This window comes from Aythya ferina (assembly GCF_964211825.1).
Source record: "Aythya ferina genome assembly, chromosome: Z".
Taxonomy (NCBI): Eukaryota; Metazoa; Chordata; class Aves; order Anseriformes; family Anatidae; genus Aythya; species Aythya ferina.
The window spans coordinates 64,450,188-64,469,962 of NC_140299.1; the positions used below are offsets into that span (position 1 = coordinate 64,450,188).

The 19,775-nt window shown below is 39.8% G+C and overlaps 2 protein-coding genes across 5 annotated transcripts in view; both read right to left on the minus strand.

Moving 5' to 3' along the window:
* SNX24 (sorting nexin 24) overlaps positions 1-7,166 on the minus strand; it is a 93,758-nt gene extending 86,592 nt beyond the window's left edge. Inside the window, exon 1 of the mRNA XM_084503915.1 lies at positions 7,005-7,166. Coding sequence (XP_084360041.1) covers positions 7,005-7,064 — 60 coding nt within the window. The 5' untranslated portion in view covers positions 7,065-7,166. The remainder of the gene's footprint in view (positions 1-7,004) is intronic.
* A 6,606-nt stretch (positions 7,167-13,772) lies between these two features.
* The window catches only part of SNX2 (sorting nexin 2), a 34,120-nt gene continuing 28,117 nt past the window's right edge, over positions 13,773-19,775 (minus strand). For 3 of the 4 annotated variants that reach the window (XM_084503006.1, XM_084503003.1, XM_084503005.1), the window contains 5 exons: positions 18,795-19,000; positions 17,811-17,954; positions 15,052-15,132; positions 14,887-14,958; positions 13,773-14,265 (listed from right to left, as the gene is read on the minus strand). In XM_084503006.1, the coding sequence (XP_084359132.1) occupies positions 14,215-14,265; positions 14,887-14,958; positions 15,052-15,132; positions 17,811-17,954; positions 18,795-19,000 (554 nt within the window). In that variant the 3' untranslated portion in view covers positions 13,773-14,214. The remainder of the gene's footprint in view (positions 14,266-14,886; positions 14,959-15,051; positions 15,133-17,810; positions 17,955-18,794; positions 19,001-19,775) is intronic. The other variant, XM_084503004.1, reaches the window with a different exon arrangement.

The following is a 19,775-nucleotide window of genomic DNA, read 5'->3' on the forward strand; positions in this document are numbered from 1 at the left end:
TACAAATTTGCTGCTGAACAATTGATTGTTTCACCCCACAATCAAGACTTTCTTTGTCCTTATGTAAGAGATGATAGGAAAACTTTAGATTTCATTATTTTCCAGTTTGGAAATACTGCAACACATGAATACCTTCTGCTCCTGTACAAAAAAAAAATCCATTTTTAAGAAGTGAATCAATTGCAGGATGAGACAAGGAATACATAAAATAAAATAATGGAGATCAGTAATTCTTATCTCACAGTTCTCAAGGTACACTAGTGGGAGAAAAGACCACCACAGAAGTCCCATACCATTTTCACTATACTGAAGCGTTGAGTAGTCTTGCAATAACGATGCTATAGCAATGCAGTAATGATGCAGGGTAACGACAGACGCTACTTCTCACAGCATCTCATCAGGAATCAGCTATTACCAGTTTAGGTAAGAATGAGTTTTGAAACTCTCTGTACCACGCAGTTTAACTGTTGCCTAGAGGCCCTGGTCTTAACTGTGACCTGCAAACACTGTGATACACAAATAAATAATCTACTAAATGGAAGATGCTGTGGAGGCTTGAGGGTCATTTGTGATACAATACCAACCCTACCCGCACTGGTGGCAGCTTCAGCCTCAAAAGCATCTTCACAGATTTCCTACACATGCATTTCTAGGGCTGAAGAGTGTTACGAACAGGAGGGGGAGCTCTCACCGCACCTGCCGCGGAGGAATGGGAGGAAAAGTGGTGTTTCGATGAGCACCTGGAACGCAGATGGTGCCCCTTTCTTGTAGGCTCTTTCTTTCCCATCTTATTCAAACGCCCAGAGGTACCTAAGCACTGCCGCAGTGTGCCATATAACTTCATTTAAAACAACATAACACACAACATTTATTGGTTTACCAAACGTGAAATGCTTGTTGCATTGTATTTAGGTAGAAGTAATAATAGTAATAATAATAAATGCCATTCCAGGGAAGAGAGCATCCATGTTTTAGCCACCAGGTACTTGTTATCAGGAAGTCCTTTTATTTCCCATAAAGAACGCAATGACACTTTCAAAGTAGATGACAACACTTCTGCTTTGTCATCAAAATCCTCTTTCAGAGGACCCTAACAAAACGCGATGTTAGCCTGCCCCAAGCCACAGAAATCTAAGGCTTACCAAAAAGTGAATATGAAAAGTTGATACACATCCTCCTACAATTCTTGTAAAACCATAACGCAAAATGATGGCTGCTGACAGTAAGAACGATCAAAATGCAGTAACTGCTTAGCAGCCTGCCCAGGGGCACAGAACAGGCGCACTTCCAGCAGGCTGAGGGACAGCACTGTGGTCCCACCTCCTAGCGCCCTGCCAGCCAGCTGCCTGTGCTGGGATCTCCCCCTTCCCAGCACGCCAGGGGACATGCACCTCTCCGCGCCTCTCTGCATCTCAGCAAAGCTGGGCCCAAGCTGGCTAAACTTTGTCCTCAGTGGCCTATTGAGCAAGAAACACAACCAGGTCACCAAGCTGTAGTACAAAGTTCCATCGACTTCTTTCCTATTTTTTTCTGTATTCCAAGAACAACCAAGACTTAAAGACCATTATTCAAGATCCACTAAGAATGCATATTCAGCCTCCACATAAGCTACCCTTTAAATTCCACTATATTAAACTTTCAAAAGTGGACTTAAAAAGGGAGACAGATAGGTTGAGAACGAAGTATTCATGCAAATTATTTGCAAATTCTCATAAAGTCTGCAAAAATTATCACTTATAAATGGATGGATTATCTGGTAGTGTTTTCCAGCTGACAGTTTTGAATTGTAATGGTTTGAAGAATTTGTAGGATTTCCTGTTATCGTAAAAATAAATATCTATTATTAAAAATACAGTTTTCTAAAACTGCTCCTTCAATATGAACTTACTTAATATAATAGCCTAGTCAGTGCTCTAGACAAAAAAAAAAAAACACATCTTCAACTTTTTAAGGGCTCATCAGACACCTACCAAAAATGGCATCATTACAAACTGAAATTCCAATAAAATAAATGACATTACAATGATAACTAATTAACAGTTAAACCTCAAATAAATTGCACTGGACATTAAAAAGTTCAAAGACCAATTAAAATGTGCATTACCATAATAAAAAATAGAGTGATCAATTCCATCCTCCCTCATGTTGGATTTCTAAGCCTGGTACATTCTCACTCCTCCAGGGAAGTGAAGAACGTATTAACGCTATCTTTGTTGACAAGATTTTACAAGTAGCATAACTTGATGTTATAGAGACAGAAAACACCAGCACAAGCAGTTAAGCATGAATCCCTCTGATGAAATAATTCCACTGGTAGCATTGTGTTATTAACAAAGTTTTGTCACTACTACCTCTCAGAGATTCAATGAAATTCAAATACATCTTCACTGTGACGCATGTCTGAATGCTCTGCTACCCCCTATCTTTCTGAAAATGTAACTTCCTCATCAAAACCACAAATTAGTAATCTTGTGAGAGAACTGCGGAATGGATGCTTAGCAGTTATGGTTTACTGTCAGAAAGTGTCAACTCTTGGTCTTTCAGATGGTAAATTGATATAGGTCATCATTCTGCTACTTCTTTATTTTACTGCTGAATTCCCTAAAGAGCACATTGAGAGTGATTTCTTGCTCTAAGAAATGTTACATGGCCCTTTCCACTGACATGGCCCTTTTCGTGACTGTGAATCAGTGGTTTTGAACAATTGCACAACAATTAGAGATCACGGGAACTATATGTCTCTGTCAAATCTGCCTACATCCCAAAATTGATTAAACACAAAACCAGAAACAACTCTAACTGATCGCTATGTACACAATCGGTCTGTTTTTTTCACTTTGGTTTTACTTTTTTTTTCTGCCTTAGCTGCCTTCGAGTGCACTGCAAAATTATCTTTTGACTTGCTTTATACCCTTCAAGTTCCCATTGCACACAAAGCAGTCAGTTTCATATCACTGACTCAAAGTCTGTCAAGAGGAAAACTGACTGGAGGAAACAAATTTAATCACCAGCTCTGCCAAATGCACAAGTTAACCAAAAAATAAATTTTGATCTTTGTCCTAAATTATCGGTTCTATATCATCTGCTAATTCATTCTCCTCCACTGGAACTGAAGAAAGCAATGGTCTCCCACCTCATTTTTCTGACATTACAGAATCATTGGTATCTCTCAAATCAACTTTATTCTCTTCTTCTGATGTAGGAGAGAGAATATATGTGTACACACCTGCCATGACTCCCTTGTACAGACACCGCCACATTTGAAAGCTCTTTGTTTAGATACTGTGACAAAAAGAGTATCTAACTTGCAACAACAGACCCAACATTTCTACTTATCTCCCTTGCACTTGGTTGGAGTTGCTGCTTTTCAGAAGGATTTGTGATTCAAAGTAACACTTGGTGAGCTTGCACAAGCCAGACTGGTGAGAACAAAGTTTTCATCCTCACCAGTATCCTCCTCAAGGCAGGCAGACCCAGTTCTGATTTTTTTAAACTACCAAATTCACATGGCCCAGAGGTTCAGAAAAAGACTTGGAATAGTAATGCTTGAAGTTTCTGAAGTAAACTCATTCACATAATTACTCCACGCTTTACAACAACAATACTTACAAATATTCCCCCTTTATCACTTGCTACAGTGGCCTAGTCTTGGGCTACCTATGGAAGAACACCTAACAGCTTCACTTTTTGACTCTGTACATACCTGCTTTAAGAAGAAAGAATGCTGAAGTACATAACTTGTACCAAACTTCAAGCCTGTACAATTTTATACTTCATAAGCAAAGAGTATAGCCTAGTAATTAAACTGCTGCTTCTGTGAAGATAAAGTCTACATACTTTCAAAAAAAAAAAAAAATCTATGGCACTTCACTGTCTTACAGGTCATATCTTGCTTCCACAACATTTGCAACTCCAAGAGCAATTTTGGGAGTAGTATTGAAGTGTTAATTAAAAACGTAGTAAGCACATGTGTCAGTCAAGTATGCCCTCTGCTCTGTAACACATTTAAATGTATGTCACCTTGACCTGCAATATACCACTGTAAAAAATTTTTGGTCAATATAAATCAAACATACACTAATTTATTCAGCAAGTTCCCTAGCATCAGAATCAACATTAGAAATCTAACTAGTATTTATTATTCTGTTATTGACAAAGGGAGCATATTTAAATGATAACAAGAACACATGGGTGTCATTTCGAAGTTAAATTGTTCCCTAGAGATATCCTTAGTAAGCGTCTACATTTAAAGGTCATTCACTGCCAAATTATGAACAACTGTTGCATTTATTAGCACAGGCTCAATAGTTTGGAAGGTAGTGTCATCAATTTAAACTGACAATGAAATCTAGTTGTCCACAAGGAAAACAGACATTTTCCTTATTCTGTATTTCACTGTTTTACATATGCCCTGAACAAAACTGGAACAAGTGCAAGTTTACTCAAGATTTTTTTTTTTTTTTTTTTATTATTTTTTTGAGGGGGAGGAGAAGGTGTAAAGTTTTAGGCTTTTGTATCTGAGAAGAGCACTTTAGTAAAGCTGAGCTCCTGAAACAAAGACAAAAGGGAGTGAGCTCCCCATTTACTTTGTTGACTGAGCACTATCTGAAGTGTGGCACTACAGAATTTCACCTCATTTTTCTTTTTAATCTCTCTCCTGACCTGACCTTTTCATTGGCCAAGACCCCACCCCTTCTACTTCTTGATTTCTCCCTGGTTTTCCCTTTGAAACCGGGAAGCAGCTTCCAGTTTCTGTAACCTTCACCCTCTCCAGAACTCCATTCTGCTCCTGCAGCTGGTGCCTGACAGGTCTCCGACTATGCCATCTTCCCAGTGCTGCCTAGTGGTACCAAGCAGAGAAAGAAAACCACCAGGTTTCAGGAAAGCAAGCTGAAAGCAAGCCAGCCGGTTGGTAACAACCTTCCTTACAAAAAAGGCCAAACACTCTTTCCATCTCTCCTTTCCAGGCAGTGAGATGGTGGCAGGATGAGCGCATCGTGTTCTGACAAAGAAGTAACCAGAAGCCCGGAGATGTCAAGGAAGCATGTCCTGTTACCTGCAGAGAGAAAGGGGTCCCTTACAGTCCGCCATTTCACGCAGGACGTTACCACCATCACCACTTCTAGAAACAAAGAAATGAGAACCAGCAACAACACCCTCCTCAAGAAAACACCTTTTCAGACCGTTTCACTGTCATGGCCTCTTACAACCACAGCACAGAAAACACCCTCTGAGACCTCCTGGTACATGACCAGGCTGGCAGGGAACCAACGCACACCAAGCTGCATCATCCTCTACAGCATTAATCACATCATCTCTGGCATCCCTTTGTTTCAGCCACGTTTGAAAGCACTGTCATTCTGAGCAAACCAGCACTTGTGGGAAAGAGAGTGGTAAAAGTTCAACTGGGTTGAGAAGCACTTCTAGGATCATCACCATATTGTTTTAGAGGTTAATATTGTACATAAGGGTGATGATGGAAGACAACCAATTGAATTACCCATACCCTTGGGGGCCCAGAGGGGAAGACCTATGAGGAGCGGCTGAGGTCACTGGGCCTGTTCAGCCTGGAGGAGAGGAGGCTGAGGGGGGACCTCACAGCGACCTGCAGCTTCCTCATGAGAGGGAGTGGAGGGGCAGGCGCCGATCTGTTCTCTTTAGTGACCAGTGACAGGACCCACGGGAATGGTGTCAGGCTGTGACAGGGGAGGTTCAGGCTGGACATCAGGAAGAGGTTCTTCACTGAGAGGGTGGTTGCACACTGGAACAGGCTCCCCAGGGACGTAGTCATGGCACCAAGTCCGTAGAAGTTCAAGAAGCGTTTGGACTGTGCTCTCAGTCATATGGTCTGAATTTTTGGGTAGACCTGTATGGTGCCAGGAGTTGGACTTGATGATCCTTATGGGTCCCTTCCAACTTGGGGTATTCTACGCTTTCATTTCATAGAAAAAACGTACTTCACTCATCAACTTTGTAATCCTCCAGAATGTCACCCATTCCCTTTAATTTGAAGGCTGCATTTCAAGGAGAGTCAGCACTTCACAGTGCCACTTTCTCCTCTTACCTATCTTTTCTAATTCACCAGACTCAGGTAGCCCAGAACTGGAGAAACATCTACTTCATCACTGAAAGTCTTCAATACCCTGCAACCCCCATTTTTTAGGGCAGTATCTACTAAAACCATAGCCTCTGACTATGCATCCTACATCGGGCCCCCAAAAAATGAGAGCTGATGGGGTCTGGACACTGACCCCATGCTTCCAACTCTCCCAGTGAAGTCACCTTTTTTTCCAATGCAAAATAATTGCTGTTATTGTTTCCTTTTCGGTAAATTTCTCTTCCTGCACAGCACAGGGCAGCAGTAAGGTCTCACCAACCTCAGCTTTGCAGGAGGGAGGGCTTATGGTATGCCCACTTGCACTGGCTGTGATTTCCAGCCCCTGGTACAACACTTATGCAAACTACGTAGTAGAGCAGCACATTTACCGTTACAGGGGAGTAAGCCCTGCTCACGTACGGTCAGCAAGCTCCTTGAGACGTAACGGAAAACCACCGAGCTACGCTCAGAGCAGACCTCCACTGCCTTTCCCGCAAGTGCGCCTGGCCCAGAGAAACTTCAGCTACGACTTCTGGTGCAGCTGCCCACGGCGGTCGCTTCTGAGCGGGCTGCAGCGCAGAAATTCACACCCCTGGCTGAAGAGGCCAAGTAACGCCACGAGGAACGCCTCAGTTACGAAGTTTGGGCTGCGCCGCAGCAGGCTGCAGGCGGCTGCGCGCCCCTCGCCGCTGCCAGACCCGTGCCCGCTCCCCGGTCACCGCTGCGCGCTCCAGCGACGCGGCCCCGCTGCGGCCCCGGCCGATGCTCAGGCAGCTCGCCCCTTGCCGGCGCGGCCGTTAACGCCCTCACCCCCCACACCCACCCCCCCCCCGCTGCCGTTAGCGCTAACGGCTCGGCGAGATTTAAACGCCCAACCGGGGTCCGCGGGCCCCGCCGGCCCCCTCACCGTGTAGCCCCGCTCCAGCTCGCTCTCCTCGTGGCGGAAGGAGGGGATGTACACCTCCATCACCAGCAGCACGGGCAACGCCAGCGCCAACGCCGCCGCCCTCCCGCCTCACCGGCGCCGCCGGCCGTTGAACGGCGCCGCCGCCGCCATCGGCCCGCCGCACGTGACGCCGCGCACGTGACGCGGGGCGGGGCGGGGCGGCCGTTGGGACGCGGCCGTTGGAGGCGCTGAGGGGAGAAGGGGCGGGGGGGGCGTCGGACAGGCGGAGCTCGGGGCTGCGGCACCGCGCACACCCCCTGAGGAGAAATGTCTCCCAATCTCCAACCCGAGCCTCCCCTGGCACAACCTGAGGCCGTGCCCTCTGGTCCCGTCACTGGTTACCTGCGAGAAGCGGCCGCCCCCCAGCTCCCCCTTTGCATAAGCAGCCAAAAACCGACCTTAAAAGTGGGCGCAAATGATAAACGATTGCTGTTCCCTGACATCTGTGGCTACACTAGCTCGGTGTTTCTAGGACCAGCTTTTAGAAGCATCTTCTGAGAACTAATTGGCTTCATTCTGGACTAGAAACATTAAGGAGAAAGAAAAAAAAAAGTTACAAGCTCTTTTCCCTCCATTTCTCTTCGTTTTACTGCCAGCTAAATTTAATTGTATTTTGCTCTAAGCAAGACCTACGACCTGAAGAATTCAATGCAAAATAGAATGCTTTGACTAAAAACAAGTGGAACAAGTGGGGGGGGAAGGGAAGGGAAAAAAGGAAAAAAGGAAAAAAGGAAAAAAGGAAAAAAGGAAAAAAGGAAAAAAGGAAAAAAGGAAAAAAGGAAAAAAGAAAGAACCACACATAATAAAAAAATGTCCTGAAATCAAAGCTAGCCAGTCCTTGGACATTTGTTTCTGCACAATGCTGCTCCTTGTGCTGCTGACCTCAGCTGCTGATGACCAGCAGACAGTCCTAGTGCTGCTCTGAGGCAGAGGTGACACAAGCAAACAGATGTTCATTCCCAGTCCCATTGCGCCATTTGACATTGCCCATGCTGTAGGCGTCAAATTCCTGGACCACAACGGAGAGTAAAGCCATTGAACAAGGAATCTGACTTTTCCCCAAAGCGACCTCTGGCAAATACATTATTATAATCGTCCCAAGGGAAGATATGTTACATATTAATAGTTTAATTAGTCCAGTAAACACGGGCACGCTAAAGTATAATTGCCATGCTATCATAATTTTTAGTTTCTGGTTAAAACTCCAATCTTTTAATCTTAGTTTCTGTTCTCCAAGTACAAAATGGATGAACCATTTGAATGCTGTAATGCACTGATACTTATGCGAAGCTAGTAGAATTTCACAGGGGAAATATTTGTGGTTGTTTGCCATCTAATAACCAATAATTTCAAAAAGCTACTTTTTGCCCTAATACCATGTAACTTATTAACAAAGAAAAGTTTGAGACATTAATCTGGCTTCAAATTCAATAGTACATAATGGAACTTTTGACTGTGCATCAGCCAAGAGGAACAAGGAAGATTACATGGTGAGCTGAATTCAAATACATCAATATGTTTTGGAATGTTAAATACTTAATTTGCACGATACATCATCATTAGTTTGTTAATCTCTAAAGTTACTGCTGAAGAAAAAATAGGATTTCTCCACATGGCTGACAGACCAAGGACTGTCTTTGTCTCACACGTTGAGGAACAAAAATTTAAGAAACATTAATTCACAAAATGCTATCAACGTGTTGAAAACCACCCAGAATCCTTGCTTTTGAAAGTTAATTGCACAAACAATATATGGTGATTATCCCCCTCTTCCCTCCCACACACACAAAAGGAGAATGTATTCTAAATGTGACACGATTTGAACTGGGGTAACTTCTATTAAAATCATGTCAGTAACCTTAAAAGGAAAACTGTAAAAATGGTTGAGCTCTACTGGTAACAATTATGCCGGCAGCCTTCAAATTCCGCTGTGGAGCAGGCACTAGGAGGTCCACTGTAGCTTTTGGCATTCCCAGAATTACTAACACTGCATTTGATTGCAGGTCATGCTGCAGCCCTAGGTTATATTCTTAAGCTAACTTGATCCAGAATGTAAAATAAATGGGTAAATACACCACTGTTTCAACTGTTACCTGTCTCTAGACTTTTCCATGATCACAGAGGCTATGAATCATCATTTAGCATGTCCAACCAATGAAGCATGCCACACTTCCAGTAAGTAAATGAATGCAAACGTGGCATTTTTACAATCATCTTTTCACAGTACGTAAAAACTAAACATTTTTGAATTGGAAATAAAAAAAAAAAAAAAAAAAAAAAGAAAAAGGACTATTTTTTTTCTCCTCCAAAGTTGTTCTTGTGCAATTCCTCCTATTCCTCTTGTGCAATTCCACGTTCCTGACTCTGGAATGAATCCATGGGGGAGAGAGACGGATGGACACAGACACGTCTCAAAGATCTGTTTCCACTAAGCAATGCTCTCTTTTTAGGGACTTTCTGAACGACTGGTTTCCTGATTAGAAATAGGTATGTACGAATTTTAATCAAAATGATAAGTGAAGTTCATGTCAGAGCAAAAGACCAGATTAAAAAGACAGTCCTTAATATGATCAGAACATCAGTTTACTGATTTTTCAGTTGCTACCAGGAAGATCGTTTTTAAGCCTGCACCTCACTGTAGTCCTACTGATACTGGTCTCCTACATGAATAGTAGCAAAGTTTAACATACTTCATAAAACTTCGGGTAGAACAGCAAAATTTGCTTTTTAAGGAGTTCACACCCTCCTTGCTTCTCAAAAGATCTAGCTTTACTGTGGTGGCAGTGCAGTTGTTTCTAAAGAGTTACAAAGGACTTTCAGCAGCCAGTGAGTGTACAGACCATGCTGGCAAAGATGCGGAAAAGGTTAAATCTGGAAAGCTGTCAGTCAGTTTTCCACACGAACTCATTGTACCAAACAAGAAACTTGCTCCTCCTCCTAAACGGCCACAACATTTGGAGCCAACAAAAAAGTAATTTTCTGAACAGCATCAGTGCACGTGTGAGAAGGGTGGTGGGGCAGGGGGGAATTGAGTTACTGTAAGGTAACGACAGACTTTCACATGGTGCAGTGCTCCTCTAACCTGCTGAGACCTTCCCCAGAGTACCACATCGGATGTGAAAGTTAAGATAAAAGCATTTCCTTTCTTGTGATTTGTGCCATCTTCCTTCCTTGTGCTCTTCCTATCTTGGTATCTCTAAACCACAGACATGTGGTTTACCTCAAGCCTTTCCATTCTCATTGCATATTTCTTTTACCCTAGTTTTCATACAATATCTTTTTGTCCGAGCTGCCTCTTCTGAGACACTTTTTTCCAGTTTTCTTAATGACAGCAGACAGCTCTTGATTTTTTTTCCCTGCCTTCCCTACGTTAGTGATTTCCTTGTTGATTTTAAGGAGAAACAAACAATCAAAAAAAAACAAACAAAAACAAACAAAAAAACCACTACCAACAACAAAAAAATGAAACGACGACGAAAAAAGAGCTATTTTAGTAATACAGACAGAAGTCACTTTGTCAAAAGTTACTCTGCTTATTAGCAATTTCAATTCCCATTCAACTATGGAAGGCAGAAGATTAGAGACTAAAAACAAAAACAAACCACAGAATTGGCTTAGTATTACAGCATATCATTTTGAATAACCCTGAAACCTCATTTCCTCATGTTTCAGTATTGAACTTCTTTTCCTCGTATGGTTGCAATAAACTCAGATTTTGCCAAAGATTTAAATTATTACAGTCTGTTCTAGCCTACAAATGAAATACCATATAGTATATATATTTAAAGAGAAACCTGTCACTGTAGACATAATTGTAGTGGATGCTGGTTGTTCAGTTAAATGCACAGAATATACTAGCCAGCAGCTCATCTCCACCAGAATTTGAAATAAAATGACGTATCTGGAGCACAAACCCAAGAGATGCCAAAACACAAAATCCCTTATACGGCCTTTACAGAAAAATAATACAGGAGAGGTAGAAGACTGACTGATAAAAAAGCAGAATATTCAATTTTAAAATAGACAGTGACTAAATTAGAGACTTACTGTAGACTGAATGTAAGTATAAGAACAGTAACTATGTCTTTGATTTAATCCCCATCACATCATCATTCAGTGGCCATATACTTTTAATTCAAAAAGCAACAGATGTGAATGGGCATGTTTTAAAATTTGTGGTTGTAATCTAAAAAACTAAATTAGACCAAAAAAAATTAAATTTGTAAAAAAAAAAAAAAAAAAAAAAAGTAGTGCTTTGTCTTTTATTCAACATTTCAAATGTTAGTTACTTCTACAGCAGTAATCAAGTATTTCATCCACATTAGTTTTATTCATACTGATGATGGTGGTACCTGGGTTTGGAGATTCAGGGAAATAACACTTATAACATGTACAATATAGTGTGGTGAGTTCCTCAGGGAAAATACATGTATTTTAGCAATATCTCCATTCACTTGGTTTGAATAACTGCTAATAAAGACATTAATCATACTAGGAAAGATGTTAAGTCTTTAATCTCCATAATCACAGAATAGTTTGGGTTGGAAGAGACCTTCAAGACCACCCAGTTCTACCCCCCTGCCATGGGCAGGGACACCTCCCACCAGACCAGGCTGCCCAAAGCCCCATCCAGCCTGGCTTTGGGCACTCTCAGGGATGGGGCATCCACAGCTTCTCTGGGCAACCTGTGCCAGTGCCTCACCACCCTCACAGTAGACAATTTTGTCCTTATATCTAATCTAAATCTGCCCTCTTTTAGTTTAAAACCATTACTCCTTGTCCTATCACCATACCTCCCGAGTCCCTCCCCAGCTTTCCAGTAGGCCCCCCGCTAGGTATTGGAAGGCTGCAATGGGGTCTCCCCAGAGCCTCTCTTCTCCAGGCTGAACATCCCCAGCTCTCTCAGCCTTTCCTCACAGGAGAGGTGCTACAGCCTTCTCTGATCATCTTTGTGGGCCTTCTCTGGACCCACTCCAACCGGTCCATGACTCTCTCATGCTGGCAGTACTATAGTACTGCTAGAGGCAGTACTATAAGTGGAGTCTCATAAGTGGACTAAAGGGGGGAATACAAACAAAGTAAATGATCAAATTGTTGAAACACAAGAGTTTTATGCAAGCCACATGTGAAATTTCACTAGTGTATTGTGATGCAAAAAAAGACTACACATTTTTTGTATTAGTAACCCTCTGTGACACTGAACTCCAGAAATGCTATTATACTTTTGCTCTCCCACAGGCTTCTGGTTTTCAGAAAAAAAGCCTACACATCTCCTTCTTGTTTTCAGCTGTCTAGTGCGGATAAAAAAGTCATACTATTCCCTGCTAGAAGACTAATGTGAAAGCTATTCCTTCTCCCATCAGAGAGAAAAGAAACTGGATCCTGAATTCTATTTCTGATACTGTGGTAAAGGGAAGACTCAGCACTAAGAAAGCTGGAGAAAATAATTCAAGAAAAAAATATCCTGAATGTGTACGTTTACCCATTTTGAGTCTTGCATATCCAATTCAAATGTAGTAGACTAATTCTCGAAGTATTCACCTTGGAACAAATTTCAAGCTGCTTGTCAGTTTTCATTAGCACCTTGCAAGCTAAAGTATTTCATAACACATATATCATAAATATGCGTGGATCAGTTTCTTCACTATAAACTTACTATGTACTTGAGCTTTTATAATCAGTTACAAGCTAAATGACTAGCACTGATGCACAGGCTGCTACAAGCTTAAGGTTTTAGTACTTCAGCATTTTAAGATGCTTGTTAAAAACTTGACAAATATTTTTTCAAATAACTGTGTCTGTCCAACCTCTCTTGAAAATTCCCAGAAATACTATGTCATCAGAATTCTGTAGAGACAAAATGGAAGATGGTAATCTTAAAAGTATTCACTAATTTTGTTGCATATGTCAGACTATATGATCTTACAGCTGCTGTTAAGATGTTATATTCCCATCTGTTCAGAAATAGTACTGGTTGGTTCTTTATGTTTGACCATTAGCAATACACATCTGTGTGCTTATCATCTTATGATTAGCTGAAAGCAACAGCCTCTCACTACCCGGGTAACAGTTAATATCAGTTAAATTGTTAATATTGTTAATACATGCCATTGATGAAATCAGTATGTCATTAAGATGACAATGGACAAAGTAGCATCTCCAATGTTAATCTTTTGTATTTCAGAAAAATGTTTAACTGTTCTAGTGTCTTACAGAAGATATGAACAGTCTCTGCAAATGTATTTTCTACTGAGGAAAACACAGAGAAGTAGAATAGCAGCCCTTACAACACTCTCAGCTGAAGGGCTGATTTTTCTTCCTCCCCTAATTACAATTTTTGCAAGATTTTAATATTATACTAATCCTGAGACCATGAACAACAAGGTTAAGATTGATGTAATTTATCAGTTGAGTAGGACATCAGCATTTGACCATGCAGGTGATCTTAATCTTTCAGAAACTTTGTATGAGATTTCATTTAATGCATGTCTTTTGTCTCTGAGTATTCATGCATTATATTTTACCAGGGCACTGATAAACTTCAGTTAAAAGAATACCTGTAACAAAGAGAATCAGAATTACAAAACAGTTTACCACAAATACTTGCCTGTGCCTCTTTAATACCATCTTCACCATTCTTCACTGAATTTGCTTCAGCCTTTGATACAATCTGAAATTGTTATGAACACTACTTCTGAGAACACCAATAAATATCTACAGACACAAAGGCAGTGTTTAATGTTTCACAAGGTACATCCCTTTATTATTGTAATCACAAAAACATGATTTTGTACAGGAATGTTTGAGTGAACATTAATCGATGCAATTACATTTGTTTCATAAAGATCAGGTAAACGAACTACAGAACATTGTATTGTAAAGAACAAAAATATCAGCTTTCTGGTCTTGCAGTGCACATTTTAGTGCAAGTATTAAGACACAATAGTGTTCAATTCAGCAATGTATTGCAGAACATCATGCCACAGTCCACTTCAATGAGGGTCAGGACATGCAGCTTGTTAATAAAATGCTGTAGTATATAAAAAAGCCACATGTTAATTCATAAAATATATAGTGGTTTATTTGGATGATTTAAAGTGATTTCACTGTGGAATTTAGGTTTATCCAGGACAAACATCCAGAGTGTCTTGTCATTTGGAATATCCTTCTTTTAGGCAATGGCTTTGGCTTCAGGTAGGAATGCCTCCCAGTATTTTATTAGCTTGAAGAAAATGGGGAAAAAAATCACTATTAAGTACTAACCGTTGGAAAAGAAAACACATATACCTTCCTCTTCTTGTGGCAAACTTCTCTCCACTCAATTCAGTAAGAACACAGATGCATCATATTATCTATTCACATTATTACATTATGCAAGAGAATACAAGTAAAAAATATACAACTTCGCTCAAGCAACAGTTATTATTACACATTGAGCAAAATACTACAGAATACAGTTATAAAGAATTTGCCAGGTTAATTTGCTATTCTTACCTCTAGCGTGTGCAAGCCTCTTCAATAATTCAAAGTACGTATTTATTACAATTTATTCCAGTCTAAAAGTTCAAGTATTACTTCAGTTTTAGAAGGAAAACAGACAAGAAGCTCCATTCCCCATATCCCTACAGGAGCTTCTCCCTTGCTTGCCTGAATAGAGCTGTGCAAAGGAGCATAGTAATAGCTAGAAAACTGCAGTCTGTGTTCTCCAATACCATACAGACTAGAAGTAGTTATTTTTGTTTTAGGAACTGCTACACTTACAGCCCGTCTTTTTTTTTTTTTTTAACTAACCTAATATGTAACATTAAATATTAACTTGTACAAAACTTAAAATTTATCTTACCTGCTGCTGTGTTTGCACTAATGATTCTAAGTACTTGATAATAACAGTTTTAAAGTCTTTCACTCGTTCCTTCTGTTAATAAATAAATTATGGCATTAACCAATTTTACATGGAACATCAGTATTATCTAAAGTAAAAATGCCATATACTCAGAATTATACGTGCCTCAAATCTTCCCACTTCCTTGCGAATGGTTTTGGAGATCTGCTCAAAATCTTTTTCCCCTTGCTGAACTTTTGTCTCCCACTGGCAAAGGAAAGACATGCAGAAATGAAACTGTGTTCTCCATTCAGTTCATCAATATTTCAACATTTTCGTGTATTAATGATAGTCATTCAGGAGCTGAAAAGGACCTGTTTGTCCTTTTCCATACTTAAGGGAAAGTCTAACAATAACAATTTCAAAATATTTGTATAATAGGACATCACATTAAATGATGGTATCTCTATCACAGTGACATCTGTAGATGACAAATATTTCACTATTGTCACTCAGGAATACTTAAAATCTTTAAGAGATTGTTTAGCAAAGGAAAAGAATCTCTAAAGCTTTATTGGCCATTTCGTTCATAAACACTGCTCTAATAAGAATCTAAACCAGTAAGCTTCCTGTCACTGCCTGTCCAATCAAACATACAAGAGTCTGGGAAGTCACTTCCCTGTACTTTCCTAATTTCTTCATAAAATCACTTAGGTTGGAAAAGACCATCAGGTCCAAACATCATCTCTGCCTACAGTCATGTATATCCTTATCTTCCTCATAGTTCTATTACAGATAAGCTCACAATGCCTTTTGTTTTGTTTTACAGTTAAAAGCAAAGCACACACTCTCTTTTTCAGTGGTGACCGAAGATACAAGAGGAGTAGAAAGGCTATTGCAGGTAAGATCATAAAAGGAAAATTCAGATAAGGTGATGTTGCCTGAGGGTTATGCCATACTGGGAGTGTGGTATTCATGTAAAAATACTACATGACACTAGCTTATATTTGTTCTTGGTTTATGGGAAAAGATGTCCAGCTACACAGTAAGAGATCATTATCGTATACGTTGCCTCGTAACTAGTAGGCTTGCTTTTGCCCTTGGTTTTACATACCTATTATATTGTTAAATTCAAACCCTTTGTGTAGGTAGCTATGAAAAAGACCATCAGCCTGACACCATGGACTCATTTAGGCTAACATTTCAAAAATGCAACTGTATCTGTTCATCTCAACATACTAACCCAATCATGGGAGCTAAGTGACCCAGTAACAGCCACCTTTCTCAGAAAAAGGCTGCCAGGAAGCAACATACTCTAATGTAACATGTTCTTGTCAGCAATCCAGCGGTACTGTCTATTCACAAAGGCATTTTGTGTTGCAGCATCAATTTACTGCCGTGCTATGAGATGAACACAATCTACCCGTTCCAATAAATATCTTGATATTTTTATCTTTAGTTTACATTTTTCCAGAATCCCCTTATTTTCAGATACACATTTATGACGCCATATAATACGTCATAACCGGATGTGCTTCAGGGAAACACAGCCTGAACAGTTATCTAATCACTGAAACAATACAAAACTCAGACAAGAAAAGGGTAGATTAAGACTGTACCATTCTACCACTGCAACTAGGGGCACCTGAAATTTCAGTGCAAGGCTCTATAGGTGTAGGGGACCCCCATCCCTGTTTCATCACCTCCTAATGCCAGGTTTAGTATAAATTATCACTGCATGATGGTCTGCCACCCTATAGTTTCTGACATGTAGGAATTTACACTTTTCAATACAGTATTTCTAGGATATTTTTTTTTTCCTGCAAAAAATAACTGTCACAGATGACATTCAAGCCGCAATTTCTCTGCCACAAGGACTACTACCACTGAATCCGGCAACTCTGAGTTTATTTAAATGGAAGCAATCTTTCCACTAGCAGATTCAAATTGAGGGCTTACTAACAACCTTCTCTACTCATCCAGTAAAGAGGAAAAAATTCTTAGGAACAGCATCGCTAATTCTTTTCACATTGGGATTGAGAAGGGATCACTATTTCCTACTACTCCCAACACTCAGGAAGTATTTTGGCTGAGCAGTCGGCTCACTTGTAGCACTGTGAATGGATGAGTCACATCAAGAGTACCAACCAACAAGAATGTGGTCACATAAGACTGACAGTAAGTGTTGCCAGTAAACAGTGGCTTTTTTTTTTTTTTTTTTTTTTTTAAAGAATAAGAAAGCCAAGTTAATGAGAAACTTCAATACCATATGCAAAATATACTGAAGTGCAGAAAGAACAAAGCAGATTGTGGTTAGTGACCAATGAAGAAGCCAAACAAAATAACTGCATAATAAGAGTTGGAAATCTAAAATGATGTTCTCCCATTTTTTAATGAGAGAATACTGGTGCATAATCAGAATGTATTAATGTTAATTATTTAAGTTGTCCTACCTCTTCAATTTCCTTAGTGAAGCATGACAGAAAAAGTGTATAGGTTATGACACTTCAATACGTAAGGTTTATTTTTACTGAAATCACACCATATATACATATATATGGCTAGATATGCTGCATAATAAAGCAAAACATGGGAACAGTTCTCCATTAGTTTTTGTGAGATCTTAGCTTTAAAAGCCAGAAGACACTCCACTGCCTACCCAAGTCATCTGTTAACTATTAGAAGCAATTTAACTTGTCCATGTTCCCCTCCTCCCGTCTCCCAGACTCTGTAGAGACAGTATTCAACCGCCTTACAGATCTTACAATCAGTAACAATTGTGCATATTTTTACCGTAAATTAGTTTCAACAACTTCAATAAATATGGAAAACAGCAAATGAGTAAGTGGTGCTTAAATAAAAATGGCATAAAGTAGTGCATTAATGCAAAATGAATGAGTCAATGCAGAGAGTCTGACCTTTAAAATAATGTTTGATAACATTACCTCTTTTATCTCATCTTTAGCTTGCTGCAACTTATCAGGTTTGTTGGCAAGCTGGAGCTTTGCTTCTGCTTCACGTTTTTTTTGTAAAGTAACCTGAGCATCTTGCCACTTCTGCCAGCATTTCATTCGGTGATCAAACACACCCTGTAATGATGCATTAATTTACTAAACAACTGGAATTGTTAGAGCTATCTAAATTTACAGTATAAGAAGGTATTTCTGTATAAAACTGGAACAACTATACTCAAAGAAACTCCACTATGTCTACTACATCTTCTTGTACTTCGTTTGACAGCACGCTTGCACAGCTAAACACCATGTACAATGGACATTCAAGCCCCTTCAGAACAAACACCTCTGTGCCCCAAACTATTTTTTGTTCCTCATTCCACCAAAACACTACCAAAGCAAGCAAACAACGATGGCAGAGAGGGGCAACAGAGGAAAGGGAGAGGAGACAAAGGAAGAGATACAACAATTTGGCAAGTTCAAAGATAACTCTGGATAAAATTCTTACGCTCCTTTCCCATGTCAAAACCTAATTATACTATACAGTATGACTTAAAGTCCAGTATTTTCTTAAATGAAATGTAGATCCACGAATTATAGTTGTTTCACATTTACAGAAGATTTTGGATATCCAACAAATATTGCCAAATTATGTTCTTGCTTAGATATAATAGCATAGTGTGCACAAATACTGTGCACAATTAGTACTGCTCAAGGTAGATGTTCACCATTTACATTTTTTCTGGATCCTATTATTACAGAATTAAAATACATTCTCAGTTATAACGATCATTTTTATCATTGGAATAACTATCACAGATTCATTCATTTTATTTAGATGGAACTTAATACAAAAACTTAGTCTCAACTGTGTAACAAATGTGCAAACACACAAGCATTCATTTACCTTGTACCTCAAAGTTTATTAGTGGGACTTTAAACACTAAAACCGATATTTTTCTTAGCAGTACTCACTTTTACTGCAGCAATGAGACGAATGTAATCACCAAGCAGTTCTGAGAATACGTAAAAATCAGCAAAAGCTTGTTCTTGATGTAACTGATCTATCTTCTCCTCAACTTCAGCAAGCTGAGACAAAGCTCTAGACAGAGCAGTGTGGTCCTCAGAGTTACCTAACATGGCAGCACTTTTAGCAAAGGCAGCTGTGTTGGCTGAAAGTTCTGAAATACAGAAGTAACACTCAGTACAAGTAGCTAATTTGTTATGTTACTCTATGGTATAGATCACCAGAGCAGAGATCTCTGCCTGTTGCAACCCTAATTTCACCAACTGAAAAATGCAAGCTGTATTGCCAAAGCTCATGACAAAATACACAAGGAGATCACATTGAAACTACATTTAGGAGAACAGTATACAAAAATAGGAGAATAGTATACAAAAAACTCTCCACCCACAAATGTTTTCCTGAGCCTGTTAATGTCACATTTACTCTGTCATGAGACTATTATCCAAAAGACCTAATTCAGGTAAAATACAAGCCCATAAAACAAAAGCTAAGCAAGCTACAGAACAATTTCAAACCAAACTGAACTGGTTTACAGCACAGTTGTTTCATGAAGCTGACAGTGCAAAAAAAAACTTATGCATTTCACCACCACAAGTGGAATTTATTTCTTTTGGACTGTTGACTGAAGTACCTCTAATCATGCGAAACGTAATACATTGCCATGTTTTGACAAACATTAGGTAAAAAAACAAAACCAAAACAACAGATACCAGCATGGCTGGCATCTATGAGCTGAAGATTTGAGCTTATCCATTAACTAAGGCAATTATCTCTTCAAATCCCATGCAAGCCTTCCTATACAAAGTTATCTCCTATGAGGGACCTTTGAACACGTATTTTAATCCAATCACTTAAGAACTGAAAGTGCAGGCTTGTTTTTAACTTCGTTGTTTTTGCAGAATCACTAGAACACCAGAAATGTTTGTAGG